The sequence below is a fragment of the Cephus cinctus genome, unplaced genomic scaffold, assembly GCF_000341935.2.
Source record: "Cephus cinctus unplaced genomic scaffold, Ccin1 Ccin1_scaffold1399, whole genome shotgun sequence".
Lineage (NCBI taxonomy): Eukaryota > Metazoa > Arthropoda > Insecta > Hymenoptera > Cephidae > Cephus > Cephus cinctus.
In genome coordinates, this window is record NW_014333795.1 from 38,093 (window position 1) to 56,691 (window position 18,599).

The window sequence follows — 18,599 nt, forward strand, 5'->3', positions numbered from 1 at the left end:
AAAAAAAAAAAAAAAAAAAAAAAACTTATTGATTGCACAGGGACGTGAATCAATTTCTTATAGCTGAATTGCATCGTAAACGTTAAAAATTTTCGCGGTTCTCTATGATTTCGTTTATCAGCCCCTACTGGTGTTACGTAATAATACGATAAGTTATCCGGTGACGTCTATTACGTGTCGATGTAGATAAAACAAGATTTTATAATACAAGTCCCTACAAAATATGCCACGTTCAATCACGAATAACCACGTTCAATAACGAATAATAATTGCTGAGTGAAACGCGAATTACGCGTGATGGAATATTTATAAAATAATATTGATAATAGGATTGATAACATATTGATATTATTGCTGAATCACAAACTTTGGATATATTCGCGTGATGCTGTATTCTATCTTGAAATGAAATACAATCGAAATGATAATTACGCTTTGGAGAATGAAAATTCATGCTTCGTATCGACCAATTCGGATTGATAACGGTAACGATGTATTGCATAACGATAAAAACGAGTTTCGAAAAAATAAAGTTAAATAATAGATAGCAGATAGTAAGCAGTAGTAGATAGTAGCTGGTTTGGAATTACGTATTGTTATTTCCAATGACAGTAAAAAAAATTAACGTCGCGCGAACACCGGAACGCGAATTGGGACGCGGAAGCAGAAGAAACGACGTTAAAAAATAATTTTGATTAGACATAGAAAATTGATGAGTATCGATTGAGGTCAATAATTGTATTACAGTGAAATATATTGATTTACAATAAAAATTATTTTCTTCGTCCTACTATACAATATTTCAGTGTCTTTTCGATTAATTTAATGTCTCGCGTGCGTAATCAGCTGTTTCGTACAGACACAAATCGAAAGAATAAAGTCTGCAAATTTAATACTTTAGTCTACTGTACGTAATCCGTGTTTACGTTTTTTGGAATTACTCAGATTTACATACACCGAATAGATAGTCAATTCGATAGGGAAATTTTTGTTTACGATATTACGTAAATGGATTCCATTGGTATATCTGTACAGTTGGATTAAGGAATAATAACTTTTTTCCACGCATTGTAAACGTGCCATTGTTTCTGCACAGTACTGTACATACCACTTTGTACCAAGCTCTAAGTGTAGTCGGTTTTGAGAGTCACCATTGTTCACAGCTTCCCTTGCTGGATCCGACCGTAAACCAATAATACCTTTAGCTTCATTAATGTTCTACTATTTAAGAACGCGAAGCACCCGAGTAATCGGATGCTTTTTATACGTTTAGCAAAATATCAAAACTCGATCGTATTTAAAAAAAATTAAATTAAATATAATATACTACAATAAATTAAAATTGTTTTCTATTATTAACACGAAATAAAATTTTTCATAATATATTTAACATCTTAGACTGCATTTTTATTGCATTCATTTCTTTCGTAAACTGTATTGCATCACTACTACACAGATATAGATAATATTACTGAATGCATCATTTAGTGGTTGACGTGTTCCAATTGAATTTCCCTAGACATTATGGACACGTAGCGTTACGTAAATTATATAATTCTCGACGATACATGTGGAGCAGTTTTATAGCTTTCGGAATCAATGACCCTCCAACCATCTGCCAACTCAAAATTTACAGCATGCGGAAAGAGAAGGTGAGCAAAAGTTTTTTGGGCCTCGGCAAGCAATACCTTTGTAATATATATGTATATATATATACAAGTATAATATATAAAGCAAACCTAAGACTCATCAGGCAGCTGCAACTAGAATCTCTTGAGGGTTGAGTTGAAGAATGTCTGAACTGGTATTATGTCAGACGCGTGACCTTGAGAATAGCTGCTATGTCGGAGCTACTAACAGGAGTCGCTAACCTAGCACGCTGCCTTCGCGTGTCGACCTCGTAATATCTACCTTGAGGAGCGTGGACGATGGATATAAAGTAAGCCAGGCCCGTTTGACAAAGTAACTTGACTTTTCGCTGATTATTTTTGCAGCGAGAATTAATAGTTGTCCCAGAAAAATCAAATGCAAAAGATCACAAGCGTAAACGAGTAAAATTTCTGTAATTAATTTTTTTAAAAACCACGAAATTGATAACAATTTTAATTAAACAAATAACGTTTAACTCACTCGTATGATTTTGTACAGATGGCGCTGATAGACAATCTATTCACATACATCATTCGGCGTTTTATGATTCTGTGACACGTGGGAGATTTCGACATATGCTAGATGCACGTCAATGTTCGAGTGGACCAAAATAAATGGTAGCAGCGTGTCAAGGGTTTCTATATATAAGAACCACATTAAAGTTTGTTACATAAAAACATTGATAATAGACTTTTTTATATTGTGGATTTAGATATAAGGGTGTGACAATTTTGAATGAGATTCCTCATTATACTTTGATAAAGGTATTAAAATGGTATACAGTCTGATAGTTTCATCCTAAATTTATCTAGCATAAAGATTACCTGAAATGATAATAAGTCTAGCTATCCCAAAATCAGAATTTTTTTATTTACAGCTATTAATAGATGGCTACTGATGCAATTAAGGCATATCTATATATACGCTTATATGTTTATCAACACAATATTTAACAGCAATTCAAGCCTCTTTACTACATAGAGTATTTTTAGATCACTATAATTTTATGATTGGTTGGATCATTTACTTACAAATCAATATATTTCAATTCATTCAATTGAATATTTTCATAGATCAGTTTACCTTAAAATATCACTCAATGATAACCCATCAAGGTTTTGTACATCAAGCAATTCAGATTGAGTAACCTAATTGTGCATGACACAGGAAGCAAAAGATTAGCGTCATTGATCATATAATTATATTACATAAAATCTACAGATCTGACTCAAGGATACATTCCAAGATTCAACCCCAGTAAAATATCGAAAAGGCTTCCTTCACAAGGTTAACAACGAGGAAGTGCACTCTGTAAAAGGCAAAGCACCGTTTCAGTTATTGAATCCTGTGCCATGCAGTACCAATAGGATTACGTAAAATCAGAATTTCAAAGGGCGTTTATTCGGCCTATGAAATAACGAGATCGAGAGTGAGAACTGCGGCTGATCGTGATTCCCGGTGACCTCGAAAACGAGGCGTACACGCTGAAGAGACAGAGGGATCGATATTCTTTCCGCCAATCGCTGGGCTTGGTCTGTACATATATATTACAACTAGGAAGTAGCCGGTTATTGCCCATCGCTAAAATAGCAAAGATTAAAGAGAGCAGTTAGAGGAATAAAAGAAATTTAAAATCTCTACTAGAACAATGCGTTGTAACAAGAATTCAAATCAGACACCCGGATGCAGATCGTTACGGACAGGTACTCAATGCCCGAGTTTCCTGTGTCAAGTAGAGCCACGAAATACACAAGTCTCAATGTTTATGAAAGTGACAGTAATAAAAAAAGATTAAACAAGACTTACCCACCTCTTGACAGGATGCTCGAATGGCAAGCGAATCCTTCAACATTCCCAAGAGACGATTTATCTAAATATGATGCACGATGCTCCAGAGAAAACGCGGCACTTATGTTCGCTCTTTCTTATTCAAAACTTGTGATCTCTGTCCCCTTTTATTTTGGCTTTGTCCGTGTTCCTTTTATTAAACTGGTGTGTGAATATTCACCCGTACCTAGGATGCACAGTGCTCGATACTGAAGTTGCCATGCTACTGCGGCTGAGACAGTTCCCATAGCGCCATCTTGGCATTATAATATAACAAATAAAGGACCTGTCGACCCGACTGTGGATGGCAGCTCAATCTTTCGCGAGTAAATCCTTATATGTAGGTAGGAGGATAAGTATTTATTGAAATTTTACTGTTGCAAATGCTGCACAATGTTTTGTGCTAGTTAAGCGTTATGGCGACTGTAATGCTGTGATCTATTCAGATTACATAGAAAAATTTAAGCATTGTAATGTATGTTACATACATTTATTAAAGATCTTATCTACTTGCACATAATTGAACAGTATACATATTTATCGTGTGTTAATGTCGACATCTAAACGCAATCTCATAGAACTCATAGGAAATGATTGTCTATGATTATCGCATAATAGGTGTCGCTCGTTGTATAAAAATAATAAAATACAAAAATTACGAATGATCAGAAAACATCATATCTATTGCGATTAATTTTTATGGTTGTTTATAGAAAAAATATATATTTGTATCAAATAGTAAGTAGTAAAAAAAGCTATCTTTGTGAGATCGGAGTTTTTCTTAATTATCTACATGTACAAGAGCTGTCAGATCATGAATACATCAAGTGATGATGAACATTATGAATATCAAAAGTATCTTTATAGAAAAAAAGAATGGCCTGGTTACAAGAAAGGTATGTATACACAATAATGAGAAGTTTATGTATTATATACAAAATATATGCTTTTTTTAGTGGGTAAATTCAATGATGTAGCAATCTTAATACAAGAGATATATCGTCTGATACCTTTTATACATGGATCTTTTTATAAGTTTCATCCATTGAATATGCCTTATATTATGGTAGGACAAATTGAGATTGTAGGAATTATTATAAAAGTTATTAAGAAAAAGATGTGTTATGATCTTATTGGTAAGAATATTAATATAACAAATGATTTTAACATTCTATGAATTTGGTCATTGTTACATTATCAAACTTCCAGTTAATGATGGAACTGGTGCTATTACTGTAATCAAAAAAATACATAACTTGGAATCAGAACAAAATGAGAGAAAAAGAATAGATGAGAAGCACAAGAGACTTGCAAAAGCTGCATTTCTCGGTAAGAAATGGCAGCGACACGATAGCATGACTGAGCCTTTACCAATACGTTTTCCAAAAGTAAGACCAGATATTGAATATGATTCCGAAATTCCTTTACGATACAGAGCTGTAAGTATCCAATGTAATATAGCAAAATTTGTTGAAATGTTATTTAACAGAGTGCTTTTCATTTTCTAGTACTTAGAACATAAATGGTATGAAGAAGTTAATCATGGGTTATTAGGAAAACCAATCGAACTATATGACTATGTACATGTTAAAGGATTCATTCAATTAAATTTTGAACAGTATCCAGCACCAGAGAAAGAAATATCATTCGAAGATATTTGTGTAGCAAATCCATACATCGTTGCATCACGTGGTAATTTCGAACTCATCAACGAATATGACTACAATAAAAAAATGCTAGAAATAATGAATAATGTGAAGAAAAGATATAAAAGACCAGAGTAATATCGTATTTTATTTAAATTTTATTCTATAATGTATAGACAATTTTTCTAAAGAAATCTGATTGTATATTCTACTTATTGTTTTTACCTGTACACATTTTGTAGCTGTTAAAGATGAAACTTATTTGTTATGCCTTAAATGTTCAATACTTCGTAACTGATGGTTGTGTTAATATAGAAATCGTTTCCTATTATTTATTTTCCTATTTAAGTAATATACGTATGGTATAAAAAAGTTGTAATAATATGAAAGTATCTTATTAAAGATAAAAACGGAACCGCGTTGTAAATGTATGTTTCAATTTCTGCGCCAATGCAATTATTACCGACGGATTCTTTACAGTGCCACTTAGCGCGTCGCTCGGTAAATATACTCTTTACGAATGAATTATCCTTTTGACTAGTATCTGAATTGTTTGAAAACATCAGAAATACTTATGACTATTATAAGGATTTGTTCGGTAAGCATTTTTTAGATAGGGTAAATGTATTTTGAGTAAAAATCCCGGTTATTGCGCTAACCCAGTTTTTGTAATGACGTGTCCCGTCAGCATGCTGACGGGCGCATGCGCAATGCCACCTTACGTGGCATCAGCAGTCTTCACTCTTGCACTGAAAGATATTTTCTTCATCCTTAGTGTAAACATTTGTGGAAATATCGTGTTTTGTTATGATTTAGAAAGATTTAACAAGTTCACGTAAGTACATGTAATTCTGCTGTTACACAACGTTCAGTACAGTTCCTTAAATAATGCAATACTTCAATGTGCAAAATGATCTGATCCTCTTTACCGTCTTGTACAACGTGACGTTTAAAGACGCTGGAATTTACAGATTAATTTTATAATTACACTCTGCTTGATATAAAGTTACTTTTGAACGTTCTTAGGTTCACTTAAAATTTCACTCTGGCAATACTTTCACTCGGATCACTTGAAAGGTCAAAGATTTAGTTGAATTTTCTGAACATTTGTATCACTCCTTTCATTTTCTTTCAATAGTTTACAAATCATTTATTTAATTTCGTTATATTTCATTATGTGATACTTTTTTACACTATATGTTGTATCTTGACCATATCACTTTTGGCTAATGCAAGTGCCACTTTTAACACTTCTATATATTTGAAACATTTTAATTTCGATTATACCGGTTCATTTTGTTTTTTAAAGGGAAATATTGAAACTTATCAATGTTTTAAATATCTTGTTGATATGTTTCAAAGAATACCTTTATATACCTTTTGTATTCTTAAGAATATGCTCCATATGTCAGTCTATAAGAAATTGTTTCAATACTTTTTATTTTATGAATAAGGAAATCATTTTACGTTGTGCTTATAATTTGACATTGGTAGGTAATCATGATTAATACAGATGAGTTGCTATTTTTCTTAGATTTTTTTAAGAACAAAGAACAGTTCTATCGATATACATTATATATATACATGTGTATTGTCTCGACAAAAGTATTTTTTGTTCATTATTATATACATATAGTGCTAATTAAAGAGATTGAGTTCAAATTTGTAATTAGAATTTTTATAGTTAATAAATTAACATAACAAACTGGACATCATTCAATTATTATTAATAAACTTACTCTGAATAAGATTTTACTTTTTTTTGGAATTGGATAAGTATTAAACAAACATGCTTCTATTATACTTATTCAAAGAACCATAGACCTCTGTTTCTAAAACAAATACTCTTCTTCTATAGCATAAAAAATGAATCCTCAATATATTCAACAAGGTCAACAACCGCCTCAACAATCTCAACCACAGCAACAACAGACACCATATTATACAGGTGCACAAGGTGTGCTTCCCTATGGGCCACCAAATGCAAACATGCCATCAAATCAATTTAATGGTCCCCAAGCTCCGTCGATGTATCCACCTCAAAAGCAGCATCCACTTCCTGGTGATATGCCTTCACCTCCACAGTCTCAATATTATGCTAATAATTCTCAAGGTAAATAAATACAAATACACCCTTATATTTTAGCATGCCCTTTTCATTAAGATAATAGCTAGGGATATTTCTTTGATTATTTAAATTACATTTTTCAGGTCCACCGATGAATCTTCAGTCTGGACCTGGAATATCCAATACAACACATGTAGCACCGTCACCAACAAATCAAAATAATCTTGTAAATCAAATGGCTAATATGTCCATGGGTGGTCTTCAAAGACCTCCATCTGGTGTACGTTACATAATTTATTATTATCACCGAAATGATATAAATTCTGATTTAATCTACTAGGCATGATATAATTAGCACATTCTTATTTGTATGCATTTATAGCAAGGTTTTCCACCACCCGCTGGAAAAGCTAACCAATTGCCATCTCCACCGTCAAATATTAATGGTTTCAACGGTAATCCAGATAACATGCCACATGGAACAGGTATTAAATATCATATGACATTCTCATATCACTTTATTACATAATATCGTGTAACAGATTCTGCAGGTCAAACGCAAGCCAGCGGACTTCCTCCAGCAAAACCAGGAGCAACAAATTTTGGAAAGCTCTCTCATCCTGCTGCACCTGGTGCACCCATCCAAACAGACCATTCAGTATCACAACTCTCTACTGTTCCATTTACTGGAGGTGGTCCACCATCACAGGTTTCTGGACCACCCGGACAAAAATTTCCTGGGCAGCCTCCGCTTCCTGCACCAGTATCTCAACCTGGACAACATTTACCAGGTTAGTTTCAAAATATATTACAAAACATTTGAAAATTCTATGTTTCATACAAAGACCACTATTAACGCCAATCGTACCATCGACCGGTCATTTGACCATTTTAGAGCCAAAAATACATTTACAAAAAATTGTCGGTATGGATAGTGTTAAGTATCTATAAATTGTTACTATTAGAACAAATAAATACGAAAAGTCTTTTTCTCTCCGAACAACCAAATGTATTTGAATCTATTTTACCAAGATCATTACTGTATGTTCAGGGACAACTAGATTATCTGGGCCTCCGTTGCCTGGGCAGCATAATGTATCCGGGTCTTTATTAACGGGACAGCGAAACTTATCTGGACCCCCACTGCCAGGACAGCAGAATTTGTCCAATTCATCATTACCAGGTCAACAAAACTTATCGGGGCAGCCATTAGCAGGACAACAAAGTTTATCCGGTCCGCCACTTCCTGGACAACAAAACTTATCCGGACCACCTGTTCCCGGACAGCAAAAATTATCTGGACCAATATTACCTGGACAGCAAAACGTATTCGGACAGCCATTACCAGGACAGCAAAACATATCCGGACCATCATTACCTGGACAGCAAAACGTATTCGGACAGCCATTACCCGGACAGCAAAACTTATCCGGGCCACCATTGCCTGGACAACAACATTCATCTGGGTCTCAAATTCAGCCCCATTTAGCTGGACCTCCTCATGGCCCTGGACAAGCACATATGACCTCTCCTTCAGGACCAGGTCAACCGCCTATGTCTGGTGGACAGATGAGCGGCCAACGACAATATATGTCAGGACCTCCGGTACCGGGTCAACCGCCTATGGGTATAAGTCGTCAATCACCAGGAAATTTACCACCTTATCAACAAGCAGGATACCAGCAACAAGGATTTCATGGACAAACGGTAAACTAACAGTCTTCTCTCTGGGTTTAATTATCATTTACTTCTCAAGTCTAGTCATAAGTCTTACTTTAAATATCTAATATGACCAGGATATGTATGGTGCACAGAGGAACTTCCAAGGTGGCATCACAGGTCCAGCTGGTGCTGGATATCAACCAGAAATGCAACCTCAGCAAGTAAGACGACTCGATCCTGATCAGATGCCAAGTCCAGTAAATATCAAACCAACAAAACCAAATTAAGTTTTGCGTAACTTTGAAGCTTGATAATGTGTAATGTCCCGCATAGATACAAGTGATGCAAGATGATCAGCGTGTACGAGGCGGCGTATTTGTCACAAATCAAAAGGGGTTGGTCCCACCATTAGTTACAACACAGTTTACAACACAGGATCAAGGAAATGCTTCACCAAGGTTTATCAGGTCAACGATGTATACCGTTCCTACTACTACCGACATCATGAAACAGGTGTGAAATTAGATAAAAATTGAAGTAATTATATTAATTAAAAAAATTCTCCTTACAATTATTAATTATTTCACAGACCAATGTGCCATTTGGACTTGTAATAAGTCCTATGGCTCGTGTAGAGGAGGGAGAATTTGAACCACCTGTTGTCGACATGGGTGAATTGGGTCCAGTTCGTTGTATACGATGCAAGGCATACATGTGTCCCTTTATGCAGTTTATTGATTCAGGTCGTCGGTTTCAGTGCATGTTCTGTAAAGCCACAACAGAAGGTAAGAAGACGTTAAAAGCAATAATAACTCTCAGATGATAATATACGATATTTAGATAATAGAAAATACAATTTTTGTATTTCTTTACGTTCAGTTCCAGCGGAATATTTCCAGCATTTAGATCATACGGGACAACGCATGGATCGTTTCGAAAGGCCGGAGTTGATGCTTGGAACGTTCGAATATATTGCTACCAAGGATTATTGCACGGTAAATTAGTAAAAAGAATCTTCACAATATTGAAAGTTGACGGGAACAACATCTTATGATTGTATTATTCATTGTTTGCAGAACAATGTTTTTCCGAAGCCACCAGCTTTCGTGTTCGTGATTGACGTTTCATACAACACTGTTAAATCCGGTCTGATCAATTTACTGTGTTCGGAAATGAAAAATATTATTCGCAATCTCCCTGTCGATGCTGGTCAAACTAAAAGTAACATGAAAGTCGGTTTCATCACGTACAACAACACCGTTCATTTCTACAATGTCAAAGCATGTCTGGCGCAGCCCCAAATGATGGTTGTTGGGGACGTGCAGGAAGTCTTTATGCCACTTCTTGACGGATTTCTATGCGACGTGGAAGAAAGTGAAGCTGTAATTGATAGTTTAATGGCGCAGATTCCTGTTATGTTTGCGGATACTCGTGAAACTGAGATCTTACTGGCTCCTGCTATCCAAGCAGGTCTAGAAGCCCTGAAGGTGAAGATTGTCGTATAACTAGAATTATAGAATACTTTCAGTTCTTAACAATTATTATTATTCCTCCTTGCATTGATCAGGCCTCGGATTGTGCCGGAAAGCTTATGGTGTTTCATTCATCGCTGCCAATAGCTGAAGCTCCTGGAAAACTGAAAAATCGAGACGACAGAAAAGTTCTTGGTACTGAGAAAGAAAAAACTGTATTAGGTAATTGACTGTTTTTTTTTTTTTTTTATATAAGATTCAAAAGGTTTATCACGCTACTGCTTTCGACATTGATTCATGTTGATTTCAATACTCTTACAGCTCCGCAGAATAACGTATATAACAATTTGGGACAAGAGTGCGTTAGTGCTGGTTGCAGTGTAGATTTATTTATTTTTAATAATTCATACGTCGACATTGCAACGATAGGACAAGTTGCCCGGCTCACTGGTGGCGAAGTATTCAAATACACTTATTTCCAGGTAAAAATTTAAATTCTCAAGCAAAGATTTATATAAGTATAGTTTGTCATACCTTTTATTTTTATTTCATAGGCTGATATCGACGGCGAGAGATTGATTACCGATATTATAGATAATATTAGCAAACCAATCGCTTTCAATGCGGTCATGCGCGTTCGCACGTCTACCGGAGTCAGGGCAACAGATTTCTATGGACATTTCTTCATGTCAAATACAACAGACATGGAATTAGCTAGCATAGATTGTAACAAGGTAATTAAGAACAAAAATTAACAATCTAAAATAACACGTTACATTTGCCATACGATGGAGACATCTGTTATGACATAATAATGGGTCGTACTTTTAAATAGGCTGTCGCAATCGAGATAAAACACGATGATAAGCTGACGGACGAAGAAGGCGTCTACGTGCAAGTAGCTCTGCTTTATACATCTTGCGGAGGCGTAAGACGATTACGTATAATAAATCTCAGCCTGTCGACTTCGTCCCAAATGTCTGAGCTATATCGTGCTTGCGACTTAGACGCCATTGTCAACTTCTTTTCCAAGCAGAGTGAGTAGTGGATGTAAAGATCAACGAAGAAATCAAGCAGTCAGTTATCAGATCCAGCAAATGCAGATAATATATATCTCAATCTTTCCCCAGGTGTATTCAAATTGATTGAGTCGACGCCAAAGACGGTGAAAGACAATTTGATCGCAAGATGCGCCTCCATGCTAGCAGCTTACCGGAAGCACTGTGCGGCGCCGTCGAGCGCAGGGCAACTCATACTTCCGGAATGCATGAAACTCTTGCCTCTTTATGTCAATTGTATACTGAAGAGCGACGCCATTTCTGGCGGTAAGTAAATTACTCGAAGAATTATCTTCAATAAAATTTTATCGATGGACTAATCGTAACACTGTATGGTATTACATTGATCAGGAGCTGATATGACTATCGATGATCGATCCTACGTAATGCAGGCAGTCGCCACTATGCCGATTCATACTTCAGTCGCCTACTTTTATCCGAGGTTGATCCCGCTTCACGATATCGATCCGCAGGGCACCGATCTTCCTCAGATGTTGCGTTGTTCCATTGACAAATTCGCCGAAGATGGCGCATACTTACTTGGTAAATACATTGGCTAAGAAATGATAACGTGATCGTTTATGGATAATTAATCATCATTTGTCATCAATTTCATATTCATTCAGAAAACGGCATCCATATGTTCCTGTGGCTGGGTCTTGGATTATCCTCACAATGGGTACAAGGAGTTTTCGGGGTACCATCGGTGGTCCAGGTGGACGTTGATCGTACTCAGCTTCCTCAGTTAGATAACCCGCTCAGCAAACGCATTTCCGATATCGTCAGCCACATCCGGGCACAGCGACATCGCTGCATGAGAGTAAGTGGCTAATAGGTTATATTCCCATCTTGCATCTGTGTTGTAATCTAATCAATTGTCTTATACGATATCTTCGTTATTTCAGTTGACCATTGTCAGACAGCGAGAGAAGCTTGAGATGGTACTGCGTCACTTCCTGGCGGAGGACAGGAGTAACGACGGCAGTCCGAGCTACGTGGATTTCCTCTGCCATATGCACAAAGAAATTAGAGGGCTCCTTAGTTAATAAATTGACACCTCACTGATCTCCCTTTCTCTTTGGCACGAGGGGTAACGTTATGCAATTAGTAAAGTGCAAGGAGCACCCGAATTACTGGAATACCCATTGCCATTGCTGACGCGATGGAGATCAAACGCGGGAAAGCTGGAATTATGTATTTCGCGAGAAGCACACCATTAAACGCGCACGAGTCGTTTGGCTGGACGAAAGTGAAAAGGAAGCGAAATAAAACGGATGAAATGCATATAATTAAGAAAGTGGGGATGAACTTTTTGGATGTTACGCGGAAGATACATGCGAAAAGATAAATGCAGACAGGCGTCTCATGGATTCACTCACATAACTTACACATTTACATACACACTGAGTGATTTATATACGAATAATTGTAAACGTGAAATTGTATTATTATTACATTTTATTTTACTTAGTGCATTATAATACATTATTATGGTAAATTAAACAGTGAAATTTATTACGACATTCTGAATTTCTATAACGGTGAGGCTGATGCGGCGAAGAGTGAGGCATCATTTAGCAAACGTATTGTTAAATCGAATATGCATTTTCGAGGTTTATTTACTTTGGATGGGGAAGTATAGTTAATTTTTCTTTTTTCTTTGTCTTCGACGGATTTCGATGCTCGGTATGGATATGCTGATCGAGTGTCGCAGAGTATGCATAAACATTACTGTTATATAAAATTACTAATGTTCGATGAATGGAAAGTGGAGAACTTGATTCGTTGATAGAAATAAGAAAATATTAATAAATATTGTAATTACGCAAATTATATATATTTCGTGAACGTCTACGGTTAAATTACTGCTTTTGTAGATAAATATGACACTGTCGGACTTTGCAAATTTTGCGGACGGGTATTTCTTTTTCTTTAATCAGACTACGCTGCGACCACGGACATACCGAACAAAAATATTATTGGAGAAATGTATATATGTCAGTAATGCAGAAACGTCCACTCGTCAGGTGGCGGGTCGATGCCGAAATAAAACTTGGACCATGAAAATCGGCTCATTGGCAATTTCCCTACTCGATTCTGATAGTAAAAGACGATTGAAGATCATATGCGTTCTTTGTTACGTCACGAATCGACGTAGATCGACATTTCTCTTAGATACGCCATGTTATTGGAGGATTCTGTGAGAACCAACTAATAAAACTTATTTAAGCGAAGAATGGCAGGTGGAGTTGATTTCTGTTTAAAAAAAAGCACTATGCTTAACACTTTGGCTGCCGGCGTCTGCAATTGAAACTACTCAGCATAGACTCGACTCTACCTCTTGGAATTCATGAAAAAATACTTAAAAATGTTTTTTTTAACAATTTGATAGACAGTCTTTATTTGATCTAATGTCACGCTCTAATTTATACAGAATGATAAAGAAAAATGCAGTGTAGCTGAATTAATAATTTTTCTATATCATATCTACGATCAATCAATATATTTTCACAGGACATTTCACTTTTGTGCAAGCAACTATATTCTTTCTTTATCAATAAATTCATCTCTTGTCTTGCATATTCTTTGATAAGGTTATCGAAACCACATAACAAGTAGTGGGAGTAAGTAGGACAATCTTTTCCCTCAAGACTTTGCAGTCAGGTGAAATCGTTCACTGCGAACAGACAATCTTTCTTACACGTGCTATGGTGGTCTCTTTTGCTCGATAAGACAGATAAGAAGTAATGGCGTCCAAATTTCATAACTAGGGGTAAATATACCTTATCTTATATATATTTTTTCTGGTAAATAAATCACGCTACTTAAAAGATACGATTTATATGAAAATATTTCATACTTGAAACAATATTATTAAGCCAGTCTACCTTTCACATTTCGCACACGTTTCGACGTGGGTATGTATGCATGTCCAATGCGTATGTAATTATTTTCAGGTTCTTCTGTTAATGATATGCAAACTTTCCTTTTTCACTTAGTCTCATCAAATGGATTACTTATAATCTGATTGATTGTAACTGATTGTTTAAACAAAATGTTCTATCTCTATACTTTTTTCTTGGTCGTTTTTATTCACAGATTGATATACTGGATTTTTAAAATAAATCACGATGGATACTAACACGTGTACTTACGACGAACTACGATACGATCGAGCATGCGTCGGATTGCGAAGTAATTTTGAAACTGCTGAAACTTTTTTGTATTCGCTATCATCAGATTGTGAAAGTGTGAGTAAATATAATTTGAATTTGAATTATAAATATTTTCCCAATGTAAACCTTCGTTATTGTTGAATCTATGGCGATACAGAATATTCTATAATTTATTTTTGTATTACAGTGTCCCTACGGTAGAATAGCTTCAATATCAAAATCGAATAATCAAAGTGTAAGATTTGACACGACTTACAAATCGTTTTGGAGAGTAATAGAAACTGATGGCGAAAGTGAATATATATCCGCGTCAGATAAAAGGTTTGATTTGATGAAAGAAGTAAGCGTGAATTCATGATATAATTAAAAAACTTTATTTTTCATTCCTTTCATTGTCGTTCCAGTGGTATCGTATGCGAATTGTCACCAAACGTAGGTCAATTTGGATTATACGAATTAACTGTGAATAACGGCAGTTGCGATTTCACGACGATTCAAGAGCCTTCTAATCTTTATACATGTGAGTAATAGCCATAGTAAAATACTATTCGATTGTCAAAAGTTATTAGTCTCTTATGTAACAATCATACAATAAAATCTATATCCATTCAAGCTCTTGTTGTCGTGCTGGGAGCTTTGCTATGTATCAGTTTTGGATCGTCTTTGTTAAGAACCGGAGTGGTCGCACTGGTAAAAAGATTTCGAAGAGACAACACAGAACCGCCACCAGACAAGACTTCGACAAAGCGTCGAATTAATTCAATTGACACATTCCGAGGGTATATAAACTATCATGACTAAGAAACGCGACCAACAAAGAAAAGGTATAACCATAATCAACACTTACAGAATCAGCATACTGTTTATGATATTTGTAAACGACGGAGCCGGCGGATACGCAATTCTGGAACACGTAACCTGGAACGGATTATTCGTAGGGGATTTTGTGTTTCCATGTTTCGTTTGGGTTATGGGAGTCTGCATACCTATATCACTTTCGTCTCAATTGTCTCACGGTGTATCACGACTTTCCCTTTGCTGTGCGATTCTCAAGGTAAATGATATTTAAACTTAAACGATTCCGAAACTGACAGCCAGTACTACGACTAGAAAACAATTCTAATACGTTTAATGCGTGGTCGCCTTTAAGCGAAGCGTACTTCTCTTTCTGATTGGACTATCGCTGAATACATTGGGAACTGATGCCCAACTTGAGAATATTCGAATTCTTGGAGTTCTGCAAAGATTCAGTATTGTTTACTTGGTTGTTGCTTTGACATTTGCACTGCTGAATCGACGAAAGCCATTGGAGCTCGAGGTCTGTACTGTTAATGATATATTACTGGTACTTAAATTAATTAAATATTAAAAAATTTGCAGAATCTTTTCTTACGCCGAATCAGTGAAATTCTAGCGTTGCTACCGCAGTGGCTGATCATTCTTGCCATTCTTGCTGCTCATTGTGTTATAACGTTTCATTTGCCAGTTCCAAATTGTCCTACGTAAGCATATACAGTTTTATTATACATTGTAACGTATTCTTTCTTAACTCGACTTAACCGATAGCGAAAAATCCGAGAACGAACTATCATCCAGAACCGACCTACGTTACCTTCGGTCGTCCACCCTTCGTTCGTGCATCCGCAAGCCAGGCGGCGCCAGTCGATTCTTTTTTTACCGGGAACTGACGATCCGGTGTGAACTGGGAGTTGGGTGGAACAGGTCCAACTCCATCGAAACGAGAGCTCTGACGTAACGCATCAGAAGAGACGATAGCTTAACGGATCCTGTCGATTTTTGGGGACGCGTAAAATCGAGAAACGAAACCGTAGATGCTGATTTTTGGGGTCGCGTAAAATCAGCAAACGCAATTGGATGCACGAACGAAAATGCACGGCTGCTCAGGCTGCTAGGTTGAGCTAGAGAGGGTCGGAGTACGCGTCAGGGAAATAGTGCGAGATACAGACAGCAACTGATCGAGAACGTAACAGAACGAATCGGACGTATCAAATCGAAATCCCTCCACCAATTAATAAATTGGGATTACTCACCGGAGCTGGTGTAGCTGATCCGTGAAGGCCGAGAACTGCATCCAGGAAATCCTCAGGTGGACACTGCACTGGGACACCGCACAACACCTCCGGAGCACTCACAGAAAGTCCATAGAAGTTCCTGGATATCGCGAGAGCAACGTGAAAACTTTCTATACCGTATCGAAACACAGCTAGAAAAACTATCAACAGACAGCACGTGAGCGCAAGGCAGCTCGTAACACCACGGTCGGTGCCCCGAGACAGACTGCTTTGACAAAATAGCCAAATTCGCGAACTAATTATTCTGATCATCTGATTGGTCAAGATTCTTGTACCCGATAACTCTTCCATCTCCCTCGAGTCGTCCCTTTAAACCAAATCAAGAGCAATCCTTAGCGAATCGGTACGTAAATTTTGGAGATCCTCTACAGCCGCTTCCCCAGGACATCGGGCGACAGCTGGGCACCACGTCCTTAACTCGGGTCAGGGGGTTCCTCTTCTGCCCTTAACCGTATCAAAACCCTATCTCCGCCTGCTCTACAACCCTTTGCCCATATCGAGAACGTTATCTGTATCGGTAGCCGGAGTGGCCTTATGACCGTGAATCACATTTACCTTGATTAATTTTAATATGATATATCTATATCTTACCACAGTGGCTATCTTGGACCTGGTGGACGACATGAGGATGGAAAATATTTTAATTGCACTGGTGGCGCCACGGGGTACATTGATAAGATTGTATTAGGAATTGATCACATTTATCAATGGCCGACGTCGAGTACCGTTTATGGATCAGGACCTTTTGATCCTGAGGGTATACTAGGTATGTTGTATGCACACTTATTCAGGATATATGTATATATAATTAAAGTATTATACGAACAAAAGTTATATTGTTCATATTACAGTTTATAAAGTCCCAAGTTAATTGAAACTATTCTATTGTATGTAAATTGTCTAAGAACAGGAATGGCGCCTTTTCCATAACTCAAACTGGTTTTCAATCGGTATCTTTTTAGGATGCCTCACCACGATCTTTCAAGCTTTCTTGGGCGTCCAGGCTGGCATGATTTTAAGGTATTATAAAAACTGGAAGGACCGGGTTGCCAGGTGGCTTCTGTGGGCAGCGATATGCGGTACCTTGGGCGCCATTCTCCACTTTAACGACTTCATACCAGCAAATAAAAATTTGTGGTAAGACTGTCTGTAATACTGTCATTCTAAAATTCGCTAAACGAACCCTTGACTTCACCTAAAACAATGCTGACAATGAGTCACACTGGCGGTTTTTATTTAAAATTTTACTCAGCATTGTGACACCAAAGAAAATATTTTCTCATTTTTAATTTTTAATTAACGACTTTTTCCTCGTTGATATTGCAAGTCCATATTTTTTTTGCAGGTCATTATCCTTCGTACTTCTGACCACGTGTTTTGCTTTTCTTCTACTTACCGGATGCTACGTTCTTATTGACGTCACTGAAGTCTGGCGCGGTGGTCCTTTTCGAATTCCAGGTATGCACGAATCACCCTCTTATTTTTCTCCTCAGGAATCGTCATTAGTTCTACAGTCAATACGACGTATATATATTTTTTCCAGGTATGAACGCTTTGGCAATGTACTTTGGTCATCAGCTGTGCTATCAGATTTTCCCGTTTCATTGGAGATATGGCTTAATGAATACTCATTTCTCGCTACTTATCGAAGCTGTTTGGGGAGCTGCCTTGTGGACCCTTGTTGCATATATTTTGCATCACAAAAGAATATATATCACACTATAACATATAACACTGACTGATTTACTTTGTAATAGTATTAATCAACTTATTGGAAGCATTGCTCAAACTTTATCGATATCAGTACAAGTTCTCTTCATTATTAAATTGCGTTATGAATTAATTAACCTGCTAAAGAAACAAATAAAATAAATGATTATATCGATTAAATGTCAATGGAAGATATTCGAGCGACTTACACGTTTTCTTCGTTATGCACATTTGTTA

The 18,599-nt window shown here is 36.7% G+C and overlaps 4 protein-coding genes across 13 annotated transcripts in view; 3 read left to right on the top strand and 1 right to left on the bottom strand.

Moving 5' to 3' along the window:
- LOC107273125 (calcium-binding mitochondrial carrier protein Aralar1) overlaps positions 1–3,669 on the bottom strand; it is a 19,174-nt gene extending 15,505 nt beyond the window's left edge. For 2 of the 4 annotated variants that reach the window (XM_015750970.1, XM_015750967.1), the window contains exon 1: positions 3,461–3,669. In XM_015750970.1, coding sequence (XP_015606456.1) covers positions 3,461–3,502 — 42 coding nt within the window. In that variant the 5' untranslated portion in view covers positions 3,503–3,669. Of the gene's footprint in view, positions 1–3,456 lie in introns of all 4 variants that reach the window. The other 2 variants (XM_015750971.2, XM_025090407.1) reach the window with 2 other exon arrangements.
- Positions 1–5,550, top strand: part of LOC107273136 — a 10,854-nt gene extending 5,304 nt beyond the window's left edge. The window contains exons 1-5 of one of the 4 annotated variants that reach the window (XM_025090423.1): positions 3,689–3,817; positions 4,191–4,373; positions 4,434–4,613; positions 4,687–4,916; positions 4,986–5,550. In XM_025090423.1, the coding sequence (XP_024946191.1) occupies positions 4,271–4,373; positions 4,434–4,613; positions 4,687–4,916; positions 4,986–5,261 (789 nt within the window). In that variant the 5' untranslated portion in view covers positions 3,689–3,817; positions 4,191–4,270 and the 3' untranslated portion in view covers positions 5,262–5,550. Of the gene's footprint in view, positions 1–3,688; positions 3,822–4,046; positions 4,374–4,433; positions 4,614–4,686; positions 4,917–4,985 lie in introns of those variants that run through there. The other 3 variants (XM_015751011.2, XM_025090424.1, XM_015751012.2) reach the window with 3 other exon arrangements.
- Positions 5,551–5,584: 34 nt separating this feature from the next.
- On the top strand, positions 5,585–13,231 carry LOC107273122 (protein transport protein Sec24C). 4 transcript variants are annotated; one of them, XM_025090404.1, is made up of 19 exons: positions 5,585–5,624; positions 6,982–7,236; positions 7,335–7,471; positions 7,574–7,676; positions 7,734–7,982; positions 8,243–8,898; positions 8,988–9,110; positions 9,187–9,366; positions 9,443–9,638; positions 9,733–9,848; positions 9,930–10,340; positions 10,421–10,547; positions 10,647–10,807; positions 10,880–11,059; positions 11,161–11,362; positions 11,456–11,650; positions 11,735–11,926; positions 12,010–12,203; positions 12,289–13,231. In XM_025090404.1, the coding sequence occupies exons 2-19, from the start codon at positions 6,990–6,992 to the stop codon at positions 12,427–12,429; spliced, it is 3,810 nt and encodes a 1,269-aa protein (XP_024946172.1). In that variant the 5' UTR covers positions 5,585–5,624; positions 6,982–6,989; the 3' UTR covers positions 12,430–13,231. The 4 variants fall into 4 exon arrangements, with proteins under 4 accessions (XP_024946172.1, XP_024946173.1, XP_015606448.1 ...); XM_025090405.1 differs by lacking the exon at positions 5,585–5,624 and adding an exon at positions 5,707–5,721; XM_015750962.2 differs by lacking the exon at positions 5,585–5,624 and adding an exon at positions 5,805–5,958.
- Positions 13,232–13,608: 377 nt separating this feature from the next.
- On the top strand, positions 13,609–18,557 carry LOC107273128 (heparan-alpha-glucosaminide N-acetyltransferase). Its single transcript, XM_015750977.2, has 12 exons — positions 13,609–14,156; positions 14,483–14,634; positions 14,747–14,880; positions 14,964–15,079; positions 15,173–15,338; positions 15,409–15,613; positions 15,710–15,877; positions 15,940–16,061; positions 17,249–17,418; positions 17,615–17,789; positions 17,998–18,110; positions 18,196–18,557. The coding sequence occupies exons 2-12, from the start codon at positions 14,515–14,517 to the stop codon at positions 18,375–18,377; spliced, it is 1,671 nt and encodes a 556-aa protein (XP_015606463.1). The 5' UTR covers positions 13,609–14,156; positions 14,483–14,514; the 3' UTR covers positions 18,378–18,557.
- Positions 18,558–18,599: the final 42 nt, after the last annotated feature.